This window comes from Puccinia triticina, chromosome 12A (assembly GCF_026914185.1).
Source record: "Puccinia triticina chromosome 12A, complete sequence".
In the NCBI taxonomy this organism is placed as follows: Eukaryota; Fungi; Basidiomycota; class Pucciniomycetes; order Pucciniales; family Pucciniaceae; genus Puccinia; species Puccinia triticina.
In genome coordinates, this window is record NC_070569.1 from 3,345,321 (window position 1) to 3,366,058 (window position 20,738).

Genomic DNA, 20,738 nt, shown 5'->3' on the forward strand with positions numbered 1-20,738 from the left:
ATTTCCTCTTGATGAACGGTCTGACTGGCCATCAAGAGGTTTTATGTCCTCTCAATGACCTGTACAAACCAGTGATTGAGAGGGATCAACCCTTGCAATGAACGGTTTGTACCGGTCATCAAGTGTGACCGGTCATCGAGAGGTTGTTATATGTCTCCTCTCAATGACCGGTACAAACCAATCATTGGGTGGACTCAACCCTCTCAATGACCGGTTTGTACCGGTCATTGGGAGGGTTGAGTTGACTCAATGATTGGCTTGTACCGGTCATCAAGAGGGTTGAGTCCACTCAATGACCGGGTGGTACCGGTCATTGAAGAGGGTTGAGGCCACTCAAAAACTGGTACAAACCATTCATCAGAAGGTTGATCCTCTCAACAACCGGTTAGTATTGGTCATTGGATGACCGCTAATTTGGAAGGCTTGAACATAAATAAATACATACAATCACCAGACCCATTGAAGCTGTCTCAATGATAGTGATACAAGAGAGCTGGTTGTAAGAGTTTCACTCAGGTTTCACACTTACTCAAACTGAACTCATTAGACACATATGTATCTATGCTTATACATGATATTGTTGCCCGATATATCTTGTACTCCCGTTTGAAGGACTCCTCTCTCCTTTTTTTCCTCAAGCTGGACTTCACCATGGTTTTCCCTTTCTTGTCATTCCTTTGAAATACACACTCTTTTCATAGAACTTCAGGCCTTTGGCGCTCTGCTCCACTGATCACTCAGTGAAGGACTTCCAGTCCTTACACTGGTCTGATCCAGATTACATGGCTTCTCACCCAGTTCTTCCAATGTGAGCCAGGTGTCCATTTTGCTGATGGGTGGCGTGGACACAGCATTGGCCTGTATGGGTGGCCATTTGCCGTCACCATGGCGAGTTTGGTGGGTGAGCTGTCCTTTTTGGCCTGATCTCACCATAATTTTTGATTTTTTGCTCACCCCCGGCCGCTCATCTACACCCACTCTTCTGTTGAGCAAACATTTTCAGGAGCTGCCAAGGTTTGCTCCTCAGGTCGTTCCAGGCTGGCAATCCGAACATTGAGTGCTGCATTAGCAGCCCCATGTGGCTGCCCGGCGAGGTTAGGATGGAAGGGGATTTTTTAAACTGTCTGACGATCATCGATGCGGCTGACAAGAACCCAAAATCCAATGTCGCTCAAAAGAAGAACAAGAACGCGGCTGCTAAATTTAAAAAAGTTATATTTTCATTTCATTGCTACTCATACTCTCTACTCTTGCTTAAAATACAAAATATCAAAGAATTTTTTTTTGTTCTTTTATTTTTCCACTAATTAGCACCAAAAATAAATAAATAAAAGCTACTTTCTCCACCCCCAAAACAAGCGCCATAAAATAGTGTAGTGCGCTTTTTATAGCCTCAGGGCAGCGCCTTGGCGCCCGAACATGGCTAAAAAAAGCGGCTAAGCATCTGAAAAGCTACACGCTTGGGCCCAAAAGTGCCAGCGCAGCCAAAAGAGCACCAGGAAGAATAAGGTGTCAGCAGAGGAGGTCAAGCAACAAAGACTGTGCCTTTGTTCCTGCTCTGGTGCGACGACACCGAGGCCACAATGGCCCCTTTGTTTCCTGCAGGGGGCTGTGCAACGGGCGAGTCATCGGACTTCGGCTGACGCCACCTGCAGCCTCGTGCCAGTTTATTTTTCCTGGTGTATAAAATAGCGCCGCGCAGCCGGGCCCAAAAGCGCTGCGTTCTCCGCTGCGTCACGCGCAGCCACGCGCAGCCACGGCTTTTCCCCATCGGTCCAGGGGCCTCCGCATGAGAAAGGAAGGACCATTGGGATTTCTCTCAAGGTTCACCAACAGCTCCCAGGGGGAGTCAAGTTAAGCCCCGTCGGCGCCCCCCCCGGGCGCTGCCGTCCGTTGTCTTTCCATGGTCAGTTTCTCATGGGCGAAGCTCCTTGTCGGCCCCAGAACTCGCATGCCTTGTTCCTGGACACATCCTCAAACACAGCCCATGCCCTCATGAGCGCAGAACGGCTTGTGGGCCATCCGCAGGCGGAGCTCCGAAGCTGCAGTGGGCCGATAAGTCAGGCCCTCGGGGGCTCTCTGCCCCCGGGACAGCCCGGGAGGTCGGGCTGTGGGCTGGAACGGGGTCTCCCTGAATGGGGCCACAGGAGGACATATGGGAGAAGCAGGGGATAGGAATGCATAGATTGGACAAGGTATGTGGAGCAGTTTCAGAAGGACCTGTCGGGGTCGTCGGGGCGCCTGGTGCGCTTGGCGGGGGAGCTGTCGAGCTCCTCGGCGGGGTGTCTTCTGGGGGGGGAGTGGTCGTCTGAGCCCGGTCTGCGATGGTGGCGGGGGCTGGGGGAGCGGGGCGGGGCGGGGCGTGCGAAGTCGGCGATCTCGCGTGCGCGTTCCTGGTCCCTGGCGGAGGGGTGGAGCTTGCGCTCGACGCGCTGCTGGGCATGCAGCTCGCGGACGAGCGACGAGCGGGGCTCTTTCAGATGCCTGTGTGTGTGAGCCGTCAGCGGGGTGTGTGTTTGGGTGGACAGGGGGGGTGGACGGACATGAAGTTGCAGAACCCGCCCCGGTTGCATTCGCCCATGTCGTTCTGCCGGCAGCACGCTTCTCGGAAGTCGGTTACCGGGGAGAGCTCGGCGAAGAGCGGGCGTCCTATGAAGAAGTGGCTGTGAGCTGGATGTGTGTGTTTTAGAGTGGTTGTGTGTACTGACCGGCATACCAGCGCTGGTTGAAGGCGTCGACTGCGATCTGCGCCTCGTCCTCCCAGTCGTAGCGGGCATAGACGTTTCCGATGAGATGGTCGCCGACGTTGTCGCAGACGTGCATCTCGAGCAGGTTCCCGTAGCGGACGAGCTCGCAGAACACGTCCTCGTAGAAGGTCTCGAAGTAGGCGGTGAGCTCGGCCTCGGAGAGCTTGCAGTTCGGGTCGTGTGCCGGGTTCTGGTACATGTTGGCGATGACGAGGGTCTGGGAGAAGGTGGGCTTGATGTGCTTTCGGGAGCAGCGCTCGCCGTGTCTGCAGGCGCCGATCTTGAGGTAGAAGGAGCAGTTGACCTTGTCCTGCTCGGAGCCGTAGATGTTGCTGAGGTGGGAGGCCATCGTGGTGGGTGCGGGTGGAGTTCTCGAATTGAACGAGCTGACGGAGGGAAGTTGGCTGACTACCATGGCCCTCACCCGCCTGCTCGCCAACCAGCGCACCCTCGCCGCCGCCCTCGCCAGCCCAGGCCCAGCCATCGCCACCCAGAAACCATCGATCACCCTCCTCAGCAGCAGCAGCAACCCCACCAGACTCAGCCTCAGCCATGCACTCAGCCACCATCTGCCCATCACAACCCACAGCACACTCACAACCCACGCACTCAACGCAACACTCATCCTCATCCACAACACAACCACCACCACCACCACCACCATCCACCAGCCAGTCCTCATCATCAACGACTCAAACAACATTAACCACTTAAACACAATCAACAACATCAACCACTTAAACAACAACCACTTAAACAACAACAACAACAACCACTTAAACAACAACAACATCAACCACTTAAACAACAACAACAACAACCACTTAAACAACAACCACTTAAACAACAACCACTTAAACAACAACAACATCAACCACTTAAACAACAACAACATCAACCACTTAAACACAATCAACATCAACCACTTAAACAACAACAACAACAACCACTTAAACAACAACCACTTAAACACAATCAACATCAACACCCAAGCCGCTTCCGCCGCAATCACTCTCTACAACACCACCAAAGCACCCGCCGCCATCCACCGCATCCAGCACTCCGGCCTGCCCCACCTGCGCACCGCCATCGCCGCCGCCCTCGCCGCCTCGTCCCCGCTCAAGGTCCAGCTCTCGCTCTGCGAACATGCCCTCGCCCACGCCCAAGACGCCCTCGCCCTCCGCACCCGCACAGCCGAACACGCCCAGCAGACCCTGCTCGGCTACCGGCGCCAGCTCGCCCGGCTCCGGGACACCCTCCACCGCCACGCCCATCCGCCCCCAGTCGACCCCCATGCACTCCACGCCGTCAGGGCCGCCATCGACACCGAGCTCGCCCTCTGGACGCTCCCCTTCGCCGCCGACGTCGTCGCCAACAAGGCCATGGCCGTCCTCGAAGACGTCTTCCTCGCCGACCTCGAGCGCAAGGTCCGTCTCTTCCCCCTCTCTTTCTGACAAGCATCGGCTGACAGCACCTCGCTAGCTCCTCTTCCGCCAAGGCCAGGTCCACGAGCTGCGTCGGGCGGCCCACGCAGTGGTCGATGCCCTGCTCGTCGACCGCGCCCTGGCGCCCTTCCGGACCGAAGCCCTCGCCAACGCCGTCCGCCGCGCCCGCGCGGAGCCCCACGGCGCAGCGGCCGACGAGCTGGCCGCCCGCAAGCGTCTGCTAGCGGGGCCCGGCGGCCCGCTCATGCAGCTGCAGGCCGCGGCATCCCGCGTCCTCGCCCAGACCGCCGTCCTCGCCGCCGCCGGCATCGGCGTCAGCCTCGCCCCGCTGCTGCCCCTCCCCGGCTTACTCCCCGGGCCATCCGGGCTCGAGGCCGCCGCGTTCCTCGCTCTCGCCGCACTCTGGATCGGCCAGGGACGCTGGAAACGGGCCCGGGCCCGGTTCGTGTGCGCATTGGACACATGGAACGCCAGCCTCGCCGCCGCCCTGCTCGTCCGTCCTCCCCCCCCCCCCCCCCCCCCTCTCGTTAATGCTCGTTACTGACGCTGTTTGTGCAGGCCGACCACCAGCGCCTCGGCCGCGCCTTCCGCGCCCCCGTCGCCCCTGACCATCCCGAGGAGGGCGAAGACGAGCTGGTGGCCGCCGTCCAGAAACGCATCGCCGCCCAACTGGCCGTGCCCAAGGACGCCCCCGTCCTGCTGCCCGACCCCGCCGACATCGACCCCGCGGATGTCGACGCGGACGCCGAAGGCGGCGCCAGGAGGCCCCAGACCCTCGCCCAGCTCGCGAGGCTCGTCCAGGCGCAGCTCAGACATCTCGTCAAGGTCGTGCAGACGCAGGACGCGGGCGGCGCTGGCCACTCCGACGCTGGCCACTCCGACGCTGGCCACTCCGACGCTGGCCACTCCGACGCTGGCCACTCCGACGCTGGCCACTCCGACGCTGGCCACTCCGACTCTGGCCACTCCGACGCCGGACACTCCAACGCCAGCCCTTCCGACGCCGGCCCAAAATAACCACCCGACTCGCCTGTGCATCTGCCTTCTTCTGCTCTTGATGTCTGCAAAAACCTTGCGTTCTCTGGTGCACAACCGTTGTCTGGATGCGTCTGCGCTTGAGCGGCGTGTGCGTGTGTGCGTGGCTGTGAGAGAGTGAGAGTGAGTGAGTTGTGGGGCTCTCCCGGCCAGGCCGGCCAGGATGTCTCCCCCGCGTCCGCGCCACCCTCGGCCCTCTACGCGCCCTTGGCGGCCAGCTGGCGAGGACACCGTCCGGGCACAGTGTGCGCCCGCGTGTGGTTGTCCTTCGGCGAGAAAACACGCAAGCAACCGGGCCAGACGCCTGTGCAATGTCGGCTAAGGTGTGGGTGGATTGAGGAGAAGCATGCTGCAGCAGAGCGATGTGGGCACACACGCTCACCACTGCAGACCGAAAGGCGTGCGATTGCCCCTTGCTCCGGCTTGCTCCTCTCTTCTCGACAGCGCTGCTTCGATGGCCCCCGCGGCCCTGCCATCTTCCACTCAAGCAGCAGGAGTATCGCCAGAACTCTCGGCGCAGCTGGCAGGGCTGCAAGCGACAAATAGCACCGACAATATTCCAGATATGTGCGAAGCGTTTTGCAGCTGTTGCGGGCGGGTTGGAAGCCCCTCTACGAAAGAGCTATCACACCGTGTTTATCTTGTTTTTGGGGCACACTGAGCGGAGAGAGCACTTCGTGTGTAGCAGTCTCTCATCATACCTGGATCAACCTGGTATCCAGCAGAAATGTTGAGTAGAGATAGTACAGGAAATGGAGTTGATAATGCTTGTGGAAATCAGCAGGAACACGAGATATGTTTTGTATGTTTTATATGGTTTATGCGTGAGAACTGCTGAGGGATAGAATGGTGAGAGGAAACTGATAGTAGCTGTGAGCTATTCACAGTGTCTTCCCTACCCTTCAGTCAAGAGTACGATGGGCCAAGATCGCTTTGGCGTGTTAAGGGCCCACGCAGTGATGCTTGCTCCTTGATATATCGTCTGCGGTACAAAAAATGCTGGTGGGCAACTTGATTGAGATCCCAGCAATGGATCGAGCTCGGAACTCTGGGTGAGACGTGTGTTCTGGTTAGGCGTGCCTGAGTGGCATGCTGAGACTGAGGAGGGAAAACACACTCCTTGTATAGTACAATGTGAGGGATTTATTCAGCTGAGGGATTTATGTTGGTGTGACTTCTTCTGGATGTGAGGTGTTTTTGTTGCATGGTTGTTGAGGGATTTCAGCTATGTGATAAACATGTGATCTATGTATGTAACATGTGACTGATGATGTCATGTGAATATACAGGGGTACTTGTGTGCGCCTGTATAAACTACACCTTAACCAGGTACTTGTACAGTGCCCCCCATGACTTCTCAACTACCCCTACAGGGGGGTTCCAAATTTTGGAGATTTTTTTTCCAAAAATTATTTTAAAAGTGGGCTGATGCTGGGCTCTTTTTGGCCCATTTTTTGATGCAAATGTCACATTTCACCAACCAGACCTGGTAACATGCATAATAATAGTCCAAATTCATTGAAATTTCACTGGACTCGCTGCCAACAGAGCAATGAAGAAATATTCTTCACATTGCCACATTCCAAAGAGTTCACTGATGGATATGGCAATCATCAATAACTAAGGAGGTGCATATTTACATAAATACCTACACCTGTAGTATGTATGTACATAGATAATTTAGTCTCTAAATACATAATAAATATTCCATAAGTCCATAGTACATGTCTGTAACCACATACTACGGTCTTAAAACCAGCTGTTCCAAATTTTGCATCTGAAAAAAATGAAACTTTTTTTTGAGGCATTGCACAGACTTCAAAGTTATATTTTTGAGTTCTCCTACGTCTGTAGGGCTCAAAAATGTATAGTTTACATGTGATACATGTTTGGTGACTTTGAACACATTGTTCAAAGTTCAAATTTTTTTTGCAGGTGCAGGGTAGTTGAGAAGTCGTGGGGGGCACTGTACCAGATTCTAAACTATGTACTCGTGCAGCTGGATATTGGCCCGATGCCTTGGCAATATCGGGGCAATATTGCCAGCCCCTGCAAGACTTTACGTCCTAGTCAGGTCGCCACAACATTATGTCAGGCGGGTGTCAGGCACTGACAACGCCTCACTGTGCTGGAGGTGTTGGGGTGATGCCGCGGGAAGATACCCATCCCCCCCAAAAAAGCACTCGGGCACCCCCGAGGGGCCCCACTGCTGCAGGTGGGAATCAAACACACACCATGCAGGTAGGGCACCCCAGCATGCAGCTGGCCACAGCGGGCCGCATCCCTGCATTTACTACAGTGCATGTTGGTGAAGACATTGCAGCAGCACCTATGTTTGATAAGTTGCTCTTTGCGCAAGCGCACCAGCATACTCAACGCCCGTGCAGTGTGGGTGTCGCAGGGATCGCCGCTCAGATACTACCGGGATGTCACAGCAAAGCAACATCCTGGTGACATTTCTCTTGGGACAGCACGGCAACAATCAAGTTTGACCGACATCAACCCGGGCATCAAGCCAATGCCAACCTTCTCCTAACATCGCCCTGATGTCACAGGGTGTCGCACTGACATCTTGGCGACACCATTAATGTCAGGGCAATGTTAAGAATCTGTCCAATTGCACCGGTGGTGTATAGTATTTGATTATATATGTTCTATCAAAAATACATACATGGTATTCAAAATTGCATAAGATTTTTTTACATAAAATCATAAACTGCAATTTTGGCTGGGAGATGTCACTTAAAGTTTTATGCACGCTGACATCTCCCAGCCAAAATGGGTTTTATGATTTTATGTAAATTGTGACATATGCAATTTTGAATACCATAATAGTTTAATCCAAATAACTTTTGACTGAGTGGAGCTAGCCTAGTGGTTCAAGCGAGTGACTAGGAGTTGAATGACATGTGGAATCTAATTATTCAATCATACATCCAAGAGTATGCCTCCTTCTCATACAGTGATCCATGACTTGATGTAATTTGGTACTTGAAACAGATTTGGCACACCACAGCGTCTGTCAGATGGGGGGCACACAAGAACTCTTCCATCCAACCTTGAGTTTTTAGGAATTTTTGCACTTATATCTTGGCAACAATGACAAAGTAAACTTGGCACTGGTTGACACACTTTTGGACCACAATACAGTGGGTGGCAACTTGTAAACCCCCCAGAGCAGTTTTGAAAACCAATGCCAGAGGGCTCTTGGATCTTCCATCCAGGGATTTCACCCAACTAGCCCAACCTCTCTGTTTGAGCTGATGGAGTATGGCATCCTCATGCCTGAAATAGGGGTTTCACAATAAGGAAACCCAGGAAGTAGTTTGAGTGCTCACAAGCATTGTTATGAGGTTGTTTGACTTGCAGGTAATATTTTAAGCAAGTACATCACCCATGAGTAAGCAAATTTTTTGCTGCAGGATAGGAGAATTCTTGTTTTGAAAAACCCTCACCCCAGCCGTCAGATATCCAAACTGCACACCCATAACCAACTCTCCAATGCTAGTTCCTAGGGATACAGTAACAGGATCCTAGAAATCATATCAAACCAATGATTTTAGGGAGGAATGTTCTCATCTCATGCACCTGACACCATCAATGGGGGGGGGGGGGGGGGGGTGAAGCCCCTACGTTTTGCGGGGTTTCACAAAGAGTATCACAAGTCAAATTCCCCTTGAGTACTTAGTCTGAACCCGTCTTCCACGTCATAGCCGGTAGATATCCCTGATTGTACATCTCTCCCGGCTAAGTAAGCTGTTTCATCTCTCTAGTTTTTCTTTCTTTCCCCCTTTTTCATGTACTTACAGACAAGGCTGAAACCGCTGCACTAAAAGTAGTGCAGCGCAGCGGAAATGGGCTCGCTGTGCTGCACTTTTTTATAGTGATTTTCCGCTAACGCTTCAGCTTTTTGAAAACGGAGGGAAAATTCCTCTTTTTTTAGCGGACCACAAAAGCGCCTCAGAAGCGCAAAACCGCTGCGTGGTAGCGCAGCGCAGCGGCACTTCGCTAGAAAAGCGGGATTTGCAGCGGCAAATCCCGCTTTTATAATCTGGGTTCTCGCTTTGCGCGCTTTTCCGCTTTTCACACTTTATTAGTGCAGCATAGCTAATATTACTGCATGTTTGCCGCGATAGAGAGAAAATATACTCAAAAAGAAACAGAAACTAAAAAATTGACCTATACCCCCTGAGTCTTGGTCGATTTTTTTGGCTGTTTAGTCTTCTTGATGTTGGTCGGAGAAGATAACTTGGGGTTTTTTTCGGCAGCGGCCAGAACAGCCTGAAAATCTTCAAAAACCCCACCCAACTTGACCCCGCCGCGTAACCACAAGTGGCTGCTGATAGCACGTTCAATTGATTGTATCGCAAGTCCGGCCCGCCCTGATGAACAAACATCAGCGGCAGCTGAGAAGGTGCGCTCCACCGTTGCTGAGCTAGCTGCGCAAGCAAGATAATTGCGCTTGCTTTTTGAGCTGAATTAACTGCGCAGCGCCAAAAGTGCGGAAGAAGTATCAGCTAAAAAGCGGTGCAGCGCGCAAAAGCGCCCCAGTAGCGGTTGAAAGCGCACACCGCTATCGCTGCACTTTCCCGCAGCAAAAGCGCCGCTTTTTTGGCTGCGCTTACGCTATTTCATCCAAGGAAATAGCGGTGTTTCGCTGCAGAAAGCGGTAGCCCAGCGCGGGGAGGCTACCGCTTCAGCTTTTTGGGCTGGAGGGTTAGCGGCGCCCGCTGCGCTGCGCTAAAATCGCCGCTTTCTGCAGCGTAGCGCAGCTTTTCAGTCTTGTTACAGAGAGATCTCTGATTATACATCTCTCCTGGCTAGGCTATTCCCCCTCCTGCAATATACAGCCTGCAAAGTATAATCTCGCTCCAAGGTTCCCCTACCGTGGCCTCACTTGACAGCCAGTGAAGGACTCCCAATTGGAGTCCTTACAGGCGGGGGTAACAAAAATGGTGCACAGTCAAAGTTTGACAGTAGCATTAACCTGTATCAACTTTATATAGAACTAAAGTTGGGTGGATGAGAGAGAAATCCTCATTTGGAAGATCCAAGACCCTCCTGCCATCTTTTTTTGAGAATGATGTAAGTCTTGTGAATGGAGGGTCCAGCGGACCTCACCCAGAGGGCTCTGGGGCACTTGTGCGTTATGTTAACAAGCTTGACAACACCATTTGAGCAGAGGCTCCCGCCTGGAGAGCTCTCTGTAGGAGAGGCTTCCCTTTTATCTCTCTCAATTCAAGTAGAACACAACCAGGGGAAAAATGGCAAAATAGATATTGGACATGTAGACAGAATTGCAGGCTCTGTGCAACAGTGCAACAAATACAATACATGTATTGGATTTCTCTGTGAATACAAAATGACTCAGCATATTTTTATTGTATTTCCACCAAAATACAGTCTACATATAATGTACTGACCAAGCCAATCCAAACATTATTAGGGCAACATAAAATGCAAAAAATACAGTGTATTGGATTTGGTAAGCAATACAATAAAGGGGAATACAGATACACAGGTTGGATTTGTTGCACCATTGCTCTGTGCTTGTGAAGAATTGGGACCACTCATCCATCTTGTATCCAGAAAAATGATTCCTGGCAGATCCTCATTTTTTGCACTTCTCCCACCAGGGGGGGGGGGGGGGGGGGGGGCAAGCTAGGGGTGGTGGGATATGAAGATGAATATTGGCCTGGGTGCTACATGCTGTGATGTGCAGCAGCTTGGGACTCTAATGTACAGTTAATTTGTGTTTCATGTCAGGGAGCTGTGCAAGCAAAAAAGAAGATTTAAAAAAAAAACCAAAGCCATGTATAATATCAAACTCAAAGATATGAAACTGGATTCTTGTATCATCAAACCACCTGGAATACAAAAAGGCCCTTGCTTGCCCATACTTAGAAAGACACATTGTCTTGGAAACTTATTAAATTCATCCTGACATTGAAATCTCATTACAATACTCCAGTATTCTGCTGATTCTCTATCATAAGATGCTTTTCCAATTTCTGCTTGTTGCTGGATATTCCATCTCAGCTAATTATGCTACTCTTGAGGTACCAGGTAGAGCAGAAGCTGAGATTCAGGAAGCTCATGTGTGTCAATCACACACTACTCATGGTGAATGAATCCTTCTCTCAAGCACACTGCTTTACTGTTTTTCAATCTGGTTTCCTTTCTGATGCATCCCCCCCCCCCCATTCCAATCCTGCTTGCCACAAGAAAATCCATCAGATCTTCCCAGTTGTGATCCATTCCAAAAAGGATATTTGCTGGGATCCAGTTCCAAGGATCAAAATGAAAAGAAGGATCACAAGTGTTACTGGGAAAGCAGGTTGGGCTTTCACCATGAGCCCAGGAGACCCATTGCCAGGAAAGAGGACAAGAAAAGTTGGTATGATTAATACTATGTTTGAATGCTGAAATCTGTTGGTTTTGATTGTTGAAATTCTCATGTGAATTGACATACTTTTTTTCAGAGAGAGATAAGATGAAAACAAAAGTAGAACAAAAGAAAGGCAAGTTTCCAAATGTGTTTTTTTTTTTTTTGCTTGCATCACTAACCAATGAATGATAAATCAACTATCTGATTCTTTAGAAAGTTTGAAATGGCTTTGGGAAGAGTTTCTGGTACTTGAGGCACTTCAGCCCAATGTTTTCCATCAAATGTTGGCGCCTGAATTCAAGGAATTTCTTTCCAAATATCAAAATTATTTAGCAATCTTCAAGAAGCTCATGCTCTGTGACATATTTGAAGTTAATCCAACTTTTTCAACAATGAAACATTTGATTGAATTGCTTGCACAGGATCAGCCACATGTTGAATTTCTGAAAGAACTACCTGATGCTGTCTATCCAGTGATTGCAAAACAAACATCAAAGAAGAAACATGGAACTTCATTCTTGGATGAAATCCAGGAGCTCTTTAAGCATGACCTGGAAAACAAGAAAGAATCAATCTATCAGCAATGTAAGGACGTGTACCTCATAGCTGAGCCTTACCTACTCAGAACAATTGACATTTTGCTCAAGCATGGATTTTGTGATAAGGAAGATCTCAGAAGACTGTTTCAAGAAGATCAAATTCTATGGTCTCTAGCTGATAGCAGGATCCAGGCTATCTCCACAGCCCTCCCACATGCTAAAATTCAATATTCCGGCACAGATCCCACTGAAAACTGGTTTTGGCCATCAGATTTCCAGTTCCTTCAAGGTGATTATTTATGAAAGAATACTTTTTTAAGTTAAAATTGAAACTGATGGGAGATGTATTCTTTCTTTTTTTTCAATCATTAAATAAACAAGCTCTCCAAAAAAGTGATAGGGTTAGAATCAATTTTAAGCTTCATGTTAAACATTTTGAATACAGCTATGGTTGGTGTAGTGAATTTTACAAATTGCCCAGCTTCAAATTCTATTTTTTGACTGAAAAATTGGGAAACAACCACAACAATCAACTCAAATCAAATCTGAATCATCATTCACCAGGTTTGAAAAGCAAAAACAAAGAAAGTGTTGATCCTCTACATATAACCCCAAATAGTTAAAATCAAGTTGAGGTTGATGTGAAGCATCTCATAATCCTTTTGATGAAAATCTGCCCAGAAATGAATTTACAATTGGAAAATGACCATAACTACCCTATTTGGCACAAAGACACCCTGACTTTTGATATTTGTGCCATTTTGGATTTGATTGAAAGGAAATTCTCACCAGGTATTATCAAACATGTGTTGAAGAGATATAAAAAGAGTATCAGTGATGAATTTGAAAAAAATCATCAGAGAGCCATACTTTTACCAATATTTTCCGAGGAGATCACACATATATCAGAGAGAGTCTGTATACCAAAGCACTTTGAAGAAAGGTTTAAGATGCTTTTGATAGCCAAACGTATTTGTGGAATGAAACAATACACTAAATCTATATCTGCAGAAAATTACATCAGCTTCAAGCACCGCCTCCAGAGACACCCAAATAGCATTCAATCATTTTACAAAAACCAGCATGATTTGCTATTGGATATGATTGCAGAATACAAATGCACTGAAAAAATTCTTAAAAGAAAACTCAAAACAAACATAAAAAGCATACTCATCATCAGAAAGGAGCTGGAAAGAATTGGGTATGGCTCAAGAAAGCTTCAGATGAAGATTCAAGACCTTATCAAGTATCTGGAGGACAAAATGAGGTGATTTTGGATCAACCTTGCCTTTAGTCAAGTCAGGACAGCTAGTATCTTCAGTCTGTTTATATAACACAGCTAGTTTAAATGAATTGGAAACTCTTGTTCATCATCCATTTTATCATGAAAATGTGACCCTTTCTGGAAACTAGTTTTTCCTGTACCTGAAAATATAAATTGAATTCTCTTCCTCATGGTTGAAATTTCAAGGTTTTCTCCAAAAGTAGCTACATTTAACCCATCTTCTATTCCAGACAGTACAGCAACTGGCAAAAAGTGGGCTGTTGTAACAGATAGCAGCCCTTCAACCACAGTGTGCTGCCATGTAGAGCGCCCCTTGGGCTTGGGTGTGTTATTCCCCTGGTTGCTTCTCTCAAGTGAGCACGTCTCATGTGCATTCTCTAGGCCAATCCCACAGGATTCTCCTTGGGCTGTCCAATGGTCACCGGACCACAAGAAGCCCAGCCTATAGTGGTGTAGAAGTACTGGGGACCTTCACTAAAGGAAAATTCCCTAAGATCATTGAACTACCATTTCTGTATTTCATATACACCAATTGGGCCTTTCAACTGATCCATATTTCCCTTTCCCCCTTTTTATTTTTATTTCTCCTTCACTCCCACCACTCCAACTCAGTAACTCGGCTTTCCTTTTCATCTCTCAGTCCCAGAGTAGATAGGACCCATTGTTGATTCTATTTTTAGACTCCAGGTTGTATACGCTCAACCAGTTCCTTCCAACAAAGGTGTGGCTTTCCTCCTTGTGCTGCGTCTGAGTTGAAATCTAACACAGCAGTTGTGACAGCTGAAAGCAGCTGCAACCTGAGACATATCTAAGGTTTAGATTCAGGGCAACTTTAGAGACCCCCCCCCCTGACACTGCAGTCAACGCTGCAACAATTACAATACATGTATTGTATAGGCTATACATTTTATTGTATTTTCATGCAGATACATTCAATTAAGATAAATACATTTTGTATTGGTTTCACCAAACAATTCCAATGATACATATGTACAGGTTTTGGAAAAAATTACAATACAGATACATTTATTTTGATATTTTTCCACTACAATACAGTGAAATACAATTACATGTATTGTACTTGTTGCACTGTTGCTGCAGCTCACCATTCTGTTTTGGTGCCATAATCAGCTGGCAGAAAGAACGTTTCAAACAATCTCTGCACTTTTCTAGGCCTGGGATGTTGAATTTGAAGCCAATGCTGTCCACAGGGTTTCAAAAGGAGTACCACACAATTACATAATCTTATGATACATTGAGAGTGCTTCTTTTGAGCTTTCTCCTCCCTCCTAGCCAGTAGAGATCCCCAGTCCTAGAGAATAATATTTTGGACCCGTTGCTAGGTACACAGCACTGCCTTTGTGCTTTTCCATTTTTTGCCATGTTCCCAACCCCACACATTCTCTTAGGGCCATGAGATATAAACTATAAATACAATCTAATCAAAAGGGCAAATTAATGAAATAGGAGAAGCAAAAGGCTTAACTAGTCAATAATACTAGGGTTGGGCTTTAGGCACGCCAAAGATCTGTCCTCTCAATGACTGGTACAGACTGGTAATTGAGAGGGATGTATCCTCTTGATGACCGGTCTATTCCAGTCATTGAGAGGGGTGTGTCCTCTCTGTGACCGGTACAGACTGGTCATCAAGAGGGTTGTATCCTCTCCATGACTGGTCTATCCCTGTCATTGAGAGAGGTGTGTCCACTTGATGGCCGGCCTGTGCTGGTCATTGAGAGGGACATGTGTACTGCCCTCAATGGCCGGCACAGACCGGCCATCAAGGGGAGGACTGCTGGTTTTGGCGTGGCAGGGTGTTCACTCCATACCAGCCTGGAGTGCAGGGTTGTGCACTCCAAATGAGGGCTGGTTTTGGAGTGAACCATCCTCCACTCAAAGAATCTTGGAGTGGTCCGGAGTTCACACCTTTTTTGGCATGCATCTGGCAATTTTTTGGCGTGCCCAAAGCCCAAACCTAATACTATAAGGTGGGACTGGGTAGAGAATAACCATTTGGACCCGGGTGCCAGTTGGCACCTGGGTACCAGTGTATTTTTTTACCCAAAGCAGGGACCAAGTACTGCACCTGGCACCGCCCGGCGGGTGCACAGCAGGTGCCTGTTTTTTTGTGAAAAGTGGAGGGTACCCTCTTGATTGGGGGGGGGGGGGGGGGGGCGGGGGGGCTGACCCCGCGTCCTGAAGTTTGCGCCTCCTGGGAAGGAATGGACTTGTGTGTTAAGTTAGCTACATAATCCCCACCCATGCAGATGGCCAATTGGAACATTCTATTCCAATCTTAATCCAAGCTAGTTGAGCCCAGGCTAATTTAGCAACGGATGAGGATCTATGCAGATGCTCTGAGTGTTGGCGGGGGTGTTGTCAGATTGACAGTAATCTGACAGTGCAGGGGTCAATTTGCCAATGGCTTCCACCCCAAACTTAACACAAGTCCCTCCCTCAGGCCTAGCTTGAAAAGCCCAAATATCTCTATCCCCTCCCAATAATCCATGTGTAAATAAAATAACATTGTAACCAATTGGACCTCTTCAAGCCCGGATATCCCAATAGATATATCCGGTGCTAAATGCATGAACAAGTATTGCACAGGAGCCACAATTGTACATACATATTATATTCAATATAGCCTTTTCCCTATGTACATAAATATGCATATATCTCAGATTCCAGAATCTATGGATTTAACACTGCCAACTGGCTGGATTGAGTCAAAAACCCATGAGAGGGTCCATGGACCAATGATCCAAATGGATCTGCACCTGTCAAACTCTATCTCCAAAAAAACCAGGGGATGATGGACTACAAATCCCAAGCCACTGGCTATTTTTGGCCAATTGTTTCCAAAAAAAAAAAAAGGGAATACACCTGAGAAGCAAGACTACAGCTTTGTCTACTCAGAATCATCTTTGAGAAGTTCTGTTTTTTTTTAACAGAGGTTGAGTTTAAAAAATGTGAAAATCAGGCCAGTTTCTCAAATTGCTCAGGCCGCGCAGGGCCGCGCGGCCGACTTGCGTAAGCCTCACGGAGGGTGCCTTCGGGACCCCCGTTTGAGAGGCTTTGTTAAGCTCGCTTCCACCCCGCGTCAATCTGACGGGCAAAACCTTTTTTTTTTATTTTTTTAGTGCAGATTTGGTTTAACATTGCGCACTATGCATATTCATCTGGCTGACAAAAACTGCCGGGGAGTTACAACAGTATATATGTAAATAGAGAGGAGGATAACAACTGAATTTCTGTGGAGGGTTTTACTATTATTTTTATTTTAGTGAATGTTATTGAGAGATGAGAAAGGGAAAAGGCGGGAAGAAAAAGGGGGAGGAAGAGATCCAGGGGTTCGGTGAGGTTACAGTCTTGTGGAGATCATTGATGGGTTCCCTCGGCGTCCTCTACCCTGCTGAACTGGGGTAGTCTGGCCGAGGTTCGGATGAAAGCTTCTGTAGCCTTAAATGCTCTCGCGTCGTGGAGGAGGGTTCTGGCCGAAAGTTCCCTGAACCTTTCAGCGTAGAGAATCCTTCTTGCTGTGGCCCCTGCCTCGCAGAACCTAGAACAGGAAACAAGATGATGATCAACTGATTCTACGACCCCACACGTCGAGCATATCGGGTATGGAGCCCTCTTGCATTTGAACTGGAAAGCGTTTAGTGGAACGTGACCTGATTGTAACTGGTGCATAGCGGCCTGAACGGCGAAGGCCGTGCGTGGCAACCCCTGCCATATCTTCTCTTTCCGGATCAGCGAAGATCTCTCCGCTGCCACGCTGCCCTTGATGGATTCGTCGAGAAAGCCGGGGTTTCGGGCCTCCGCCGCCTTTCTATCCGCCATCTCGTTTCCTTCAATCCCTACGTGACCCGGGCACCACCGGATCACCACCTGTGTCGAAGATGGAATGGCGTCAGCTATCTCCTGAATCTGGGAAACAATGTATTGGCCCGGTTTAGGGGCCCTGGGATACTTTAGCCTTTCTATCGCGGCTTGACTTTCCGTTAATATGATAATCCGAGCGCCTGAGATTGGGAGTTGTGTCGTGTGTTCCAACTCTAGTCCAAGCCTGATTCCCACCAACTCGCATTCGAAGTTGGAAGCCGTGCCTTGTGGACCCAAGAAACAAGCCTGTACAACAATCCATCTCCTGTCACCGCCGCCGCCCCTAACCCTTCCTCCGGGTGGGCTGATCCATCTGTAAAAATAACCAAATCAGATTCAGGGTCCAATGAGTTGAGCAGAGAGGAAACCATTCTTTTAGCCTCTTGCTTGTTGACCCTGTCGATCACCAAGTCCGTTTTCCTTCCTAGTCTCCAAGGGGGGTGGGTTTCAAGGAAGAAGTTGATCTCCTCCAGCCTCTTCGTTGCCAAGGGCACCAAGGCATCGCGCGTGATGGCCGCATGCACCGGACTGGGGAAAGACCTAGCCTGCCACGCCAGTTCCGTTCTGATCTGTTGCTCAATCGCCGAAGGCCTGTGCACACATCTGGTTAGCTTCGAGAGGAAGAAGTTGTTTATCCTATTTGTGGCCGTTTGCACGATACTCCTAAAAGGCCGGTACTTATTGAGATATTTGATCGGCGTGGATTTCAACGCCCCCAAAGCAAAACGGGCCGCCGAGTGCTCAATCATCCCGAGCAGTGCAATCACCTTCTTCTTGTTGCTGGAGGTGAACCAGACTTGTACCCCGTAGAGAGCCCTGGGGACAAGCACAGCCGAGACCAGAAGCCCTCGCTCCTGCTCCCTCACCCCCCAGGACAAACTGCCTATTTTCAGAAGTTGCCCCATCGTGTCGTCAGCTTTCTTTTTCACCTGTGTTAGCTGTCTACTGAAGGTCAGCTTCTCATCTAGCCAGAGGCCTAGCCATTTGACATCCCGTTGGGGCTCCAAGACTTGACCATCAAAAACAAAAGGTAACTTAGCTGATCTAGCGTGGGTAAAAGCCATGTATTGCGCTTTCTGGCTGTCAAAGATAGCCCCATGGCTTCTGCCCCACCAAAGTGAAGCCTCCGCTAGTTTTGTGAGGCCCGTCCTGGCCCCCTCGGCAGTTTTCCCCGCCGCAAGATGGACCACATCATCTATGAAGCCCAGAGAGACTTCATCCCTGTCAAAACCAAAATCTTTAATCAGTAAATCAGAGTTGTAAAGTATGTATAAAATGACTGATAAGGGAGAACCCTGTGGGAGTCCCTTATCAATCTTAAACTCAGCTGATTCAAAGTCTGCCAGTCGCAGCTTTGTGCGGCAACCCCCCAAGAAGCGTGCAATGATCTTCCAAAGGTACGTCGGGCATCCTTTTCGCCAAAGAGAGTGCACAAGGCGTCGGGGATCAACCAATGGGTAGGCCGACTTCACGTCGAGGAAGAGGGCCAAGACCGTTTTCCCTTCCCTCCACTTCCTCTTCACCCACATTGTAAGCGCCATCAGCGCGTCGTCACACCCCTTTCCTCGACGGCCTTTGGAGTGCCCGTTGGGAATGATGGCATTGGATTCTGCCCAAAAAGTGAGACGGTCAGCAAGGACGGTCTCAAAAACCTTACTGACAGTACTAAGCAGGGCAATTGGTCAATACGCCCCTGGAACGGTGTAGTCGGGTTTTCCAAATTTCCGGATGATGACAGTAGTGGCGGTGCGCCACCCAGTGGGGAAGCAATCCTCCCTGATGCACCTGTTAAAGAGGGAAGCAAGGGGGTCAGCTATCTCGGGAGCCAAAATTGTGAGGACTTCATTTGGAATGCAATCTGGGCCTGCGGCCTTTTTTTTTGCCAGTCTACTAAGTACCCCTGCCACTTCCTCGCCCGTAATGGGGGGGTACACCACAAAAGAGGAGGGCTCCGCCGGGGGAACGTCCGACAGATCACACGTGCTCTCAACCACCAAAGTGCCGGCAAAGAGGAGCGCCGCCTGCTCCTCCTTGCTTGAGGTATGCTGCCGCTTGGGTTGCGCAGCGGGAGAACGCCTCCCCCGCTCCTTGGCTTGGTGAAATGCAGGGCCTGAAAGACCGTTGTCGCGTCGGTCAAAGCTAAAAAGTCCCGCCAGTGCTGTTGTTTGAGTCTGTTGAGGACCCAGGAAAGCCCCTATGGAACACAGTAACAAAAATGTATGAATTTTAGGTCAAAAAACAAAAAATGTACGCACCCCAGATGTATGAATGGGAAATTTGGTGGATAAGGTACTCACCCCAATTGTATGAAGTTTTTTGAGGGACAAGGGGGGTAGTAACCAAAAATGTATGAGAATGAGGATATGATGCCAGGGTTTTTTTTGCACACCCCCTCCCCCTATATTGGTCCAGCTCTTCCTGTATCAACCACATATCCCAATTGCGGCTGGTTTCTACACTTCCTTGCTGAGTTCCAGGATCTTTGTGCATCTTGAAGTAGCACATCTGCACCATTTATTCCCAGTCACCAAAGGCTTAAATATTATGGATTCTGGTGGGAATTGTGTATCCATCTCCCAGAGATTACATTCTCTTCTTCTTACAATGTCTCAAATTGATTTTCTAGAACACTAGCAGAACAAATTTTTGCAGATAAAAGCTCTCAAAAAAGCAATAGAAATGTAGATGAAGAGTAACAATCAGTTGTTGATGATAGTCTATGCAGTTTTCTACTTGAATATGAAATTTAAAATATCTTCTTCTTTCATTTTTTACCTTTGTCACTGCTCCTCTGGGTATGTAGCAGAAATGGCTACTCAAAAAAGTATTTCTGGGAGTATTTCTTCACGCCTGCGGCAAAAAAAACGTACACACAAAATTTGTATGAATTTTTTGAAAAAGCTCTGCACCTACGCACAAAACGTGTATGAATGGGCTTCAAAAATGTATGAATTTTTCAAAAATCTTGGAATTTAGGTTACTGTGTTTCATAGGGGCTTTCCAGGGTCCTGTCTGTTAACCTCTTCGCGGAACCTGTTGTTCCAATAGTTGAAACGGTCAGTATTGACCTGCGTAGGGGCCATGACTAGAAGGCGCCGGCACTTATTTCTTATTTTAACTAAGGGACCGAGGATTTCCTTATCCCACCACTTCTTGACTTTGGCGTGGTCGACTTGCTTTTGTTTTCCCTGAGCCTGCCAGGCTTCAAGCAGCCCTGAGGTCAGCCTTTCCTCTGTCTCATCAATGCTCAGTTGTGGTGAAAGAGCACTTAGCCGGTTGAGTGTGCTCCGTGCTGTCTCCCGTAACCTCTTGTGGTCCAGATCCGCCGGCCTGGGGGCCGTCATCCGGTAAACCGGTGCCGGTGGGGAGTCTTGTAGCTCCGTGATGAGCTTCTGGTGATCTGACCCGTGGTTGTCC

General features: G+C 48.9%; 3 protein-coding genes across 3 annotated transcripts; 2 read left to right on the top strand and 1 right to left on the bottom strand.

The window, feature by feature from the left end:
* Positions 1–2,210: 2,210 nt before the first annotated feature.
* Positions 2,211–3,096, bottom strand: PtA15_12A298 (uncharacterized protein; the record flags this gene model as incomplete). Its single annotated transcript, XM_053161891.1, has 3 exons — positions 2,211–2,484; positions 2,544–2,649; positions 2,709–3,096. 3 exons carry the CDS (start codon positions 3,094–3,096, stop codon positions 2,211–2,213), a joined length of 768 nt encoding a protein of 255 aa, XP_053025864.1.
* A 64-nt stretch (positions 3,097–3,160) lies between these two features.
* PtA15_12A299 (uncharacterized protein) lies at positions 3,161–5,209 on the top strand (the record flags this gene model as incomplete). The annotated part of the gene is made up of 4 exons (XM_053161892.1): positions 3,161–3,751; positions 3,956–4,174; positions 4,230–4,685; positions 4,751–5,209. The coding sequence occupies 4 exons, from the start codon at positions 3,161–3,163 to the stop codon at positions 5,207–5,209; spliced, it is 1,725 nt and encodes a 574-aa protein (XP_053025865.1).
* A 6,629-nt stretch (positions 5,210–11,838) lies between these two features.
* PtA15_12A300 (uncharacterized protein) lies at positions 11,839–12,457 on the top strand (the record flags this gene model as incomplete). Its single annotated transcript, XM_053161895.1, has 2 exons — positions 11,839–11,860; positions 11,949–12,457. 2 exons carry the CDS (start codon positions 11,839–11,841, stop codon positions 12,455–12,457), a joined length of 531 nt encoding a protein of 176 aa, XP_053025866.1.
* Between the last annotated feature and the right edge of the window lie 8,281 nt (positions 12,458–20,738).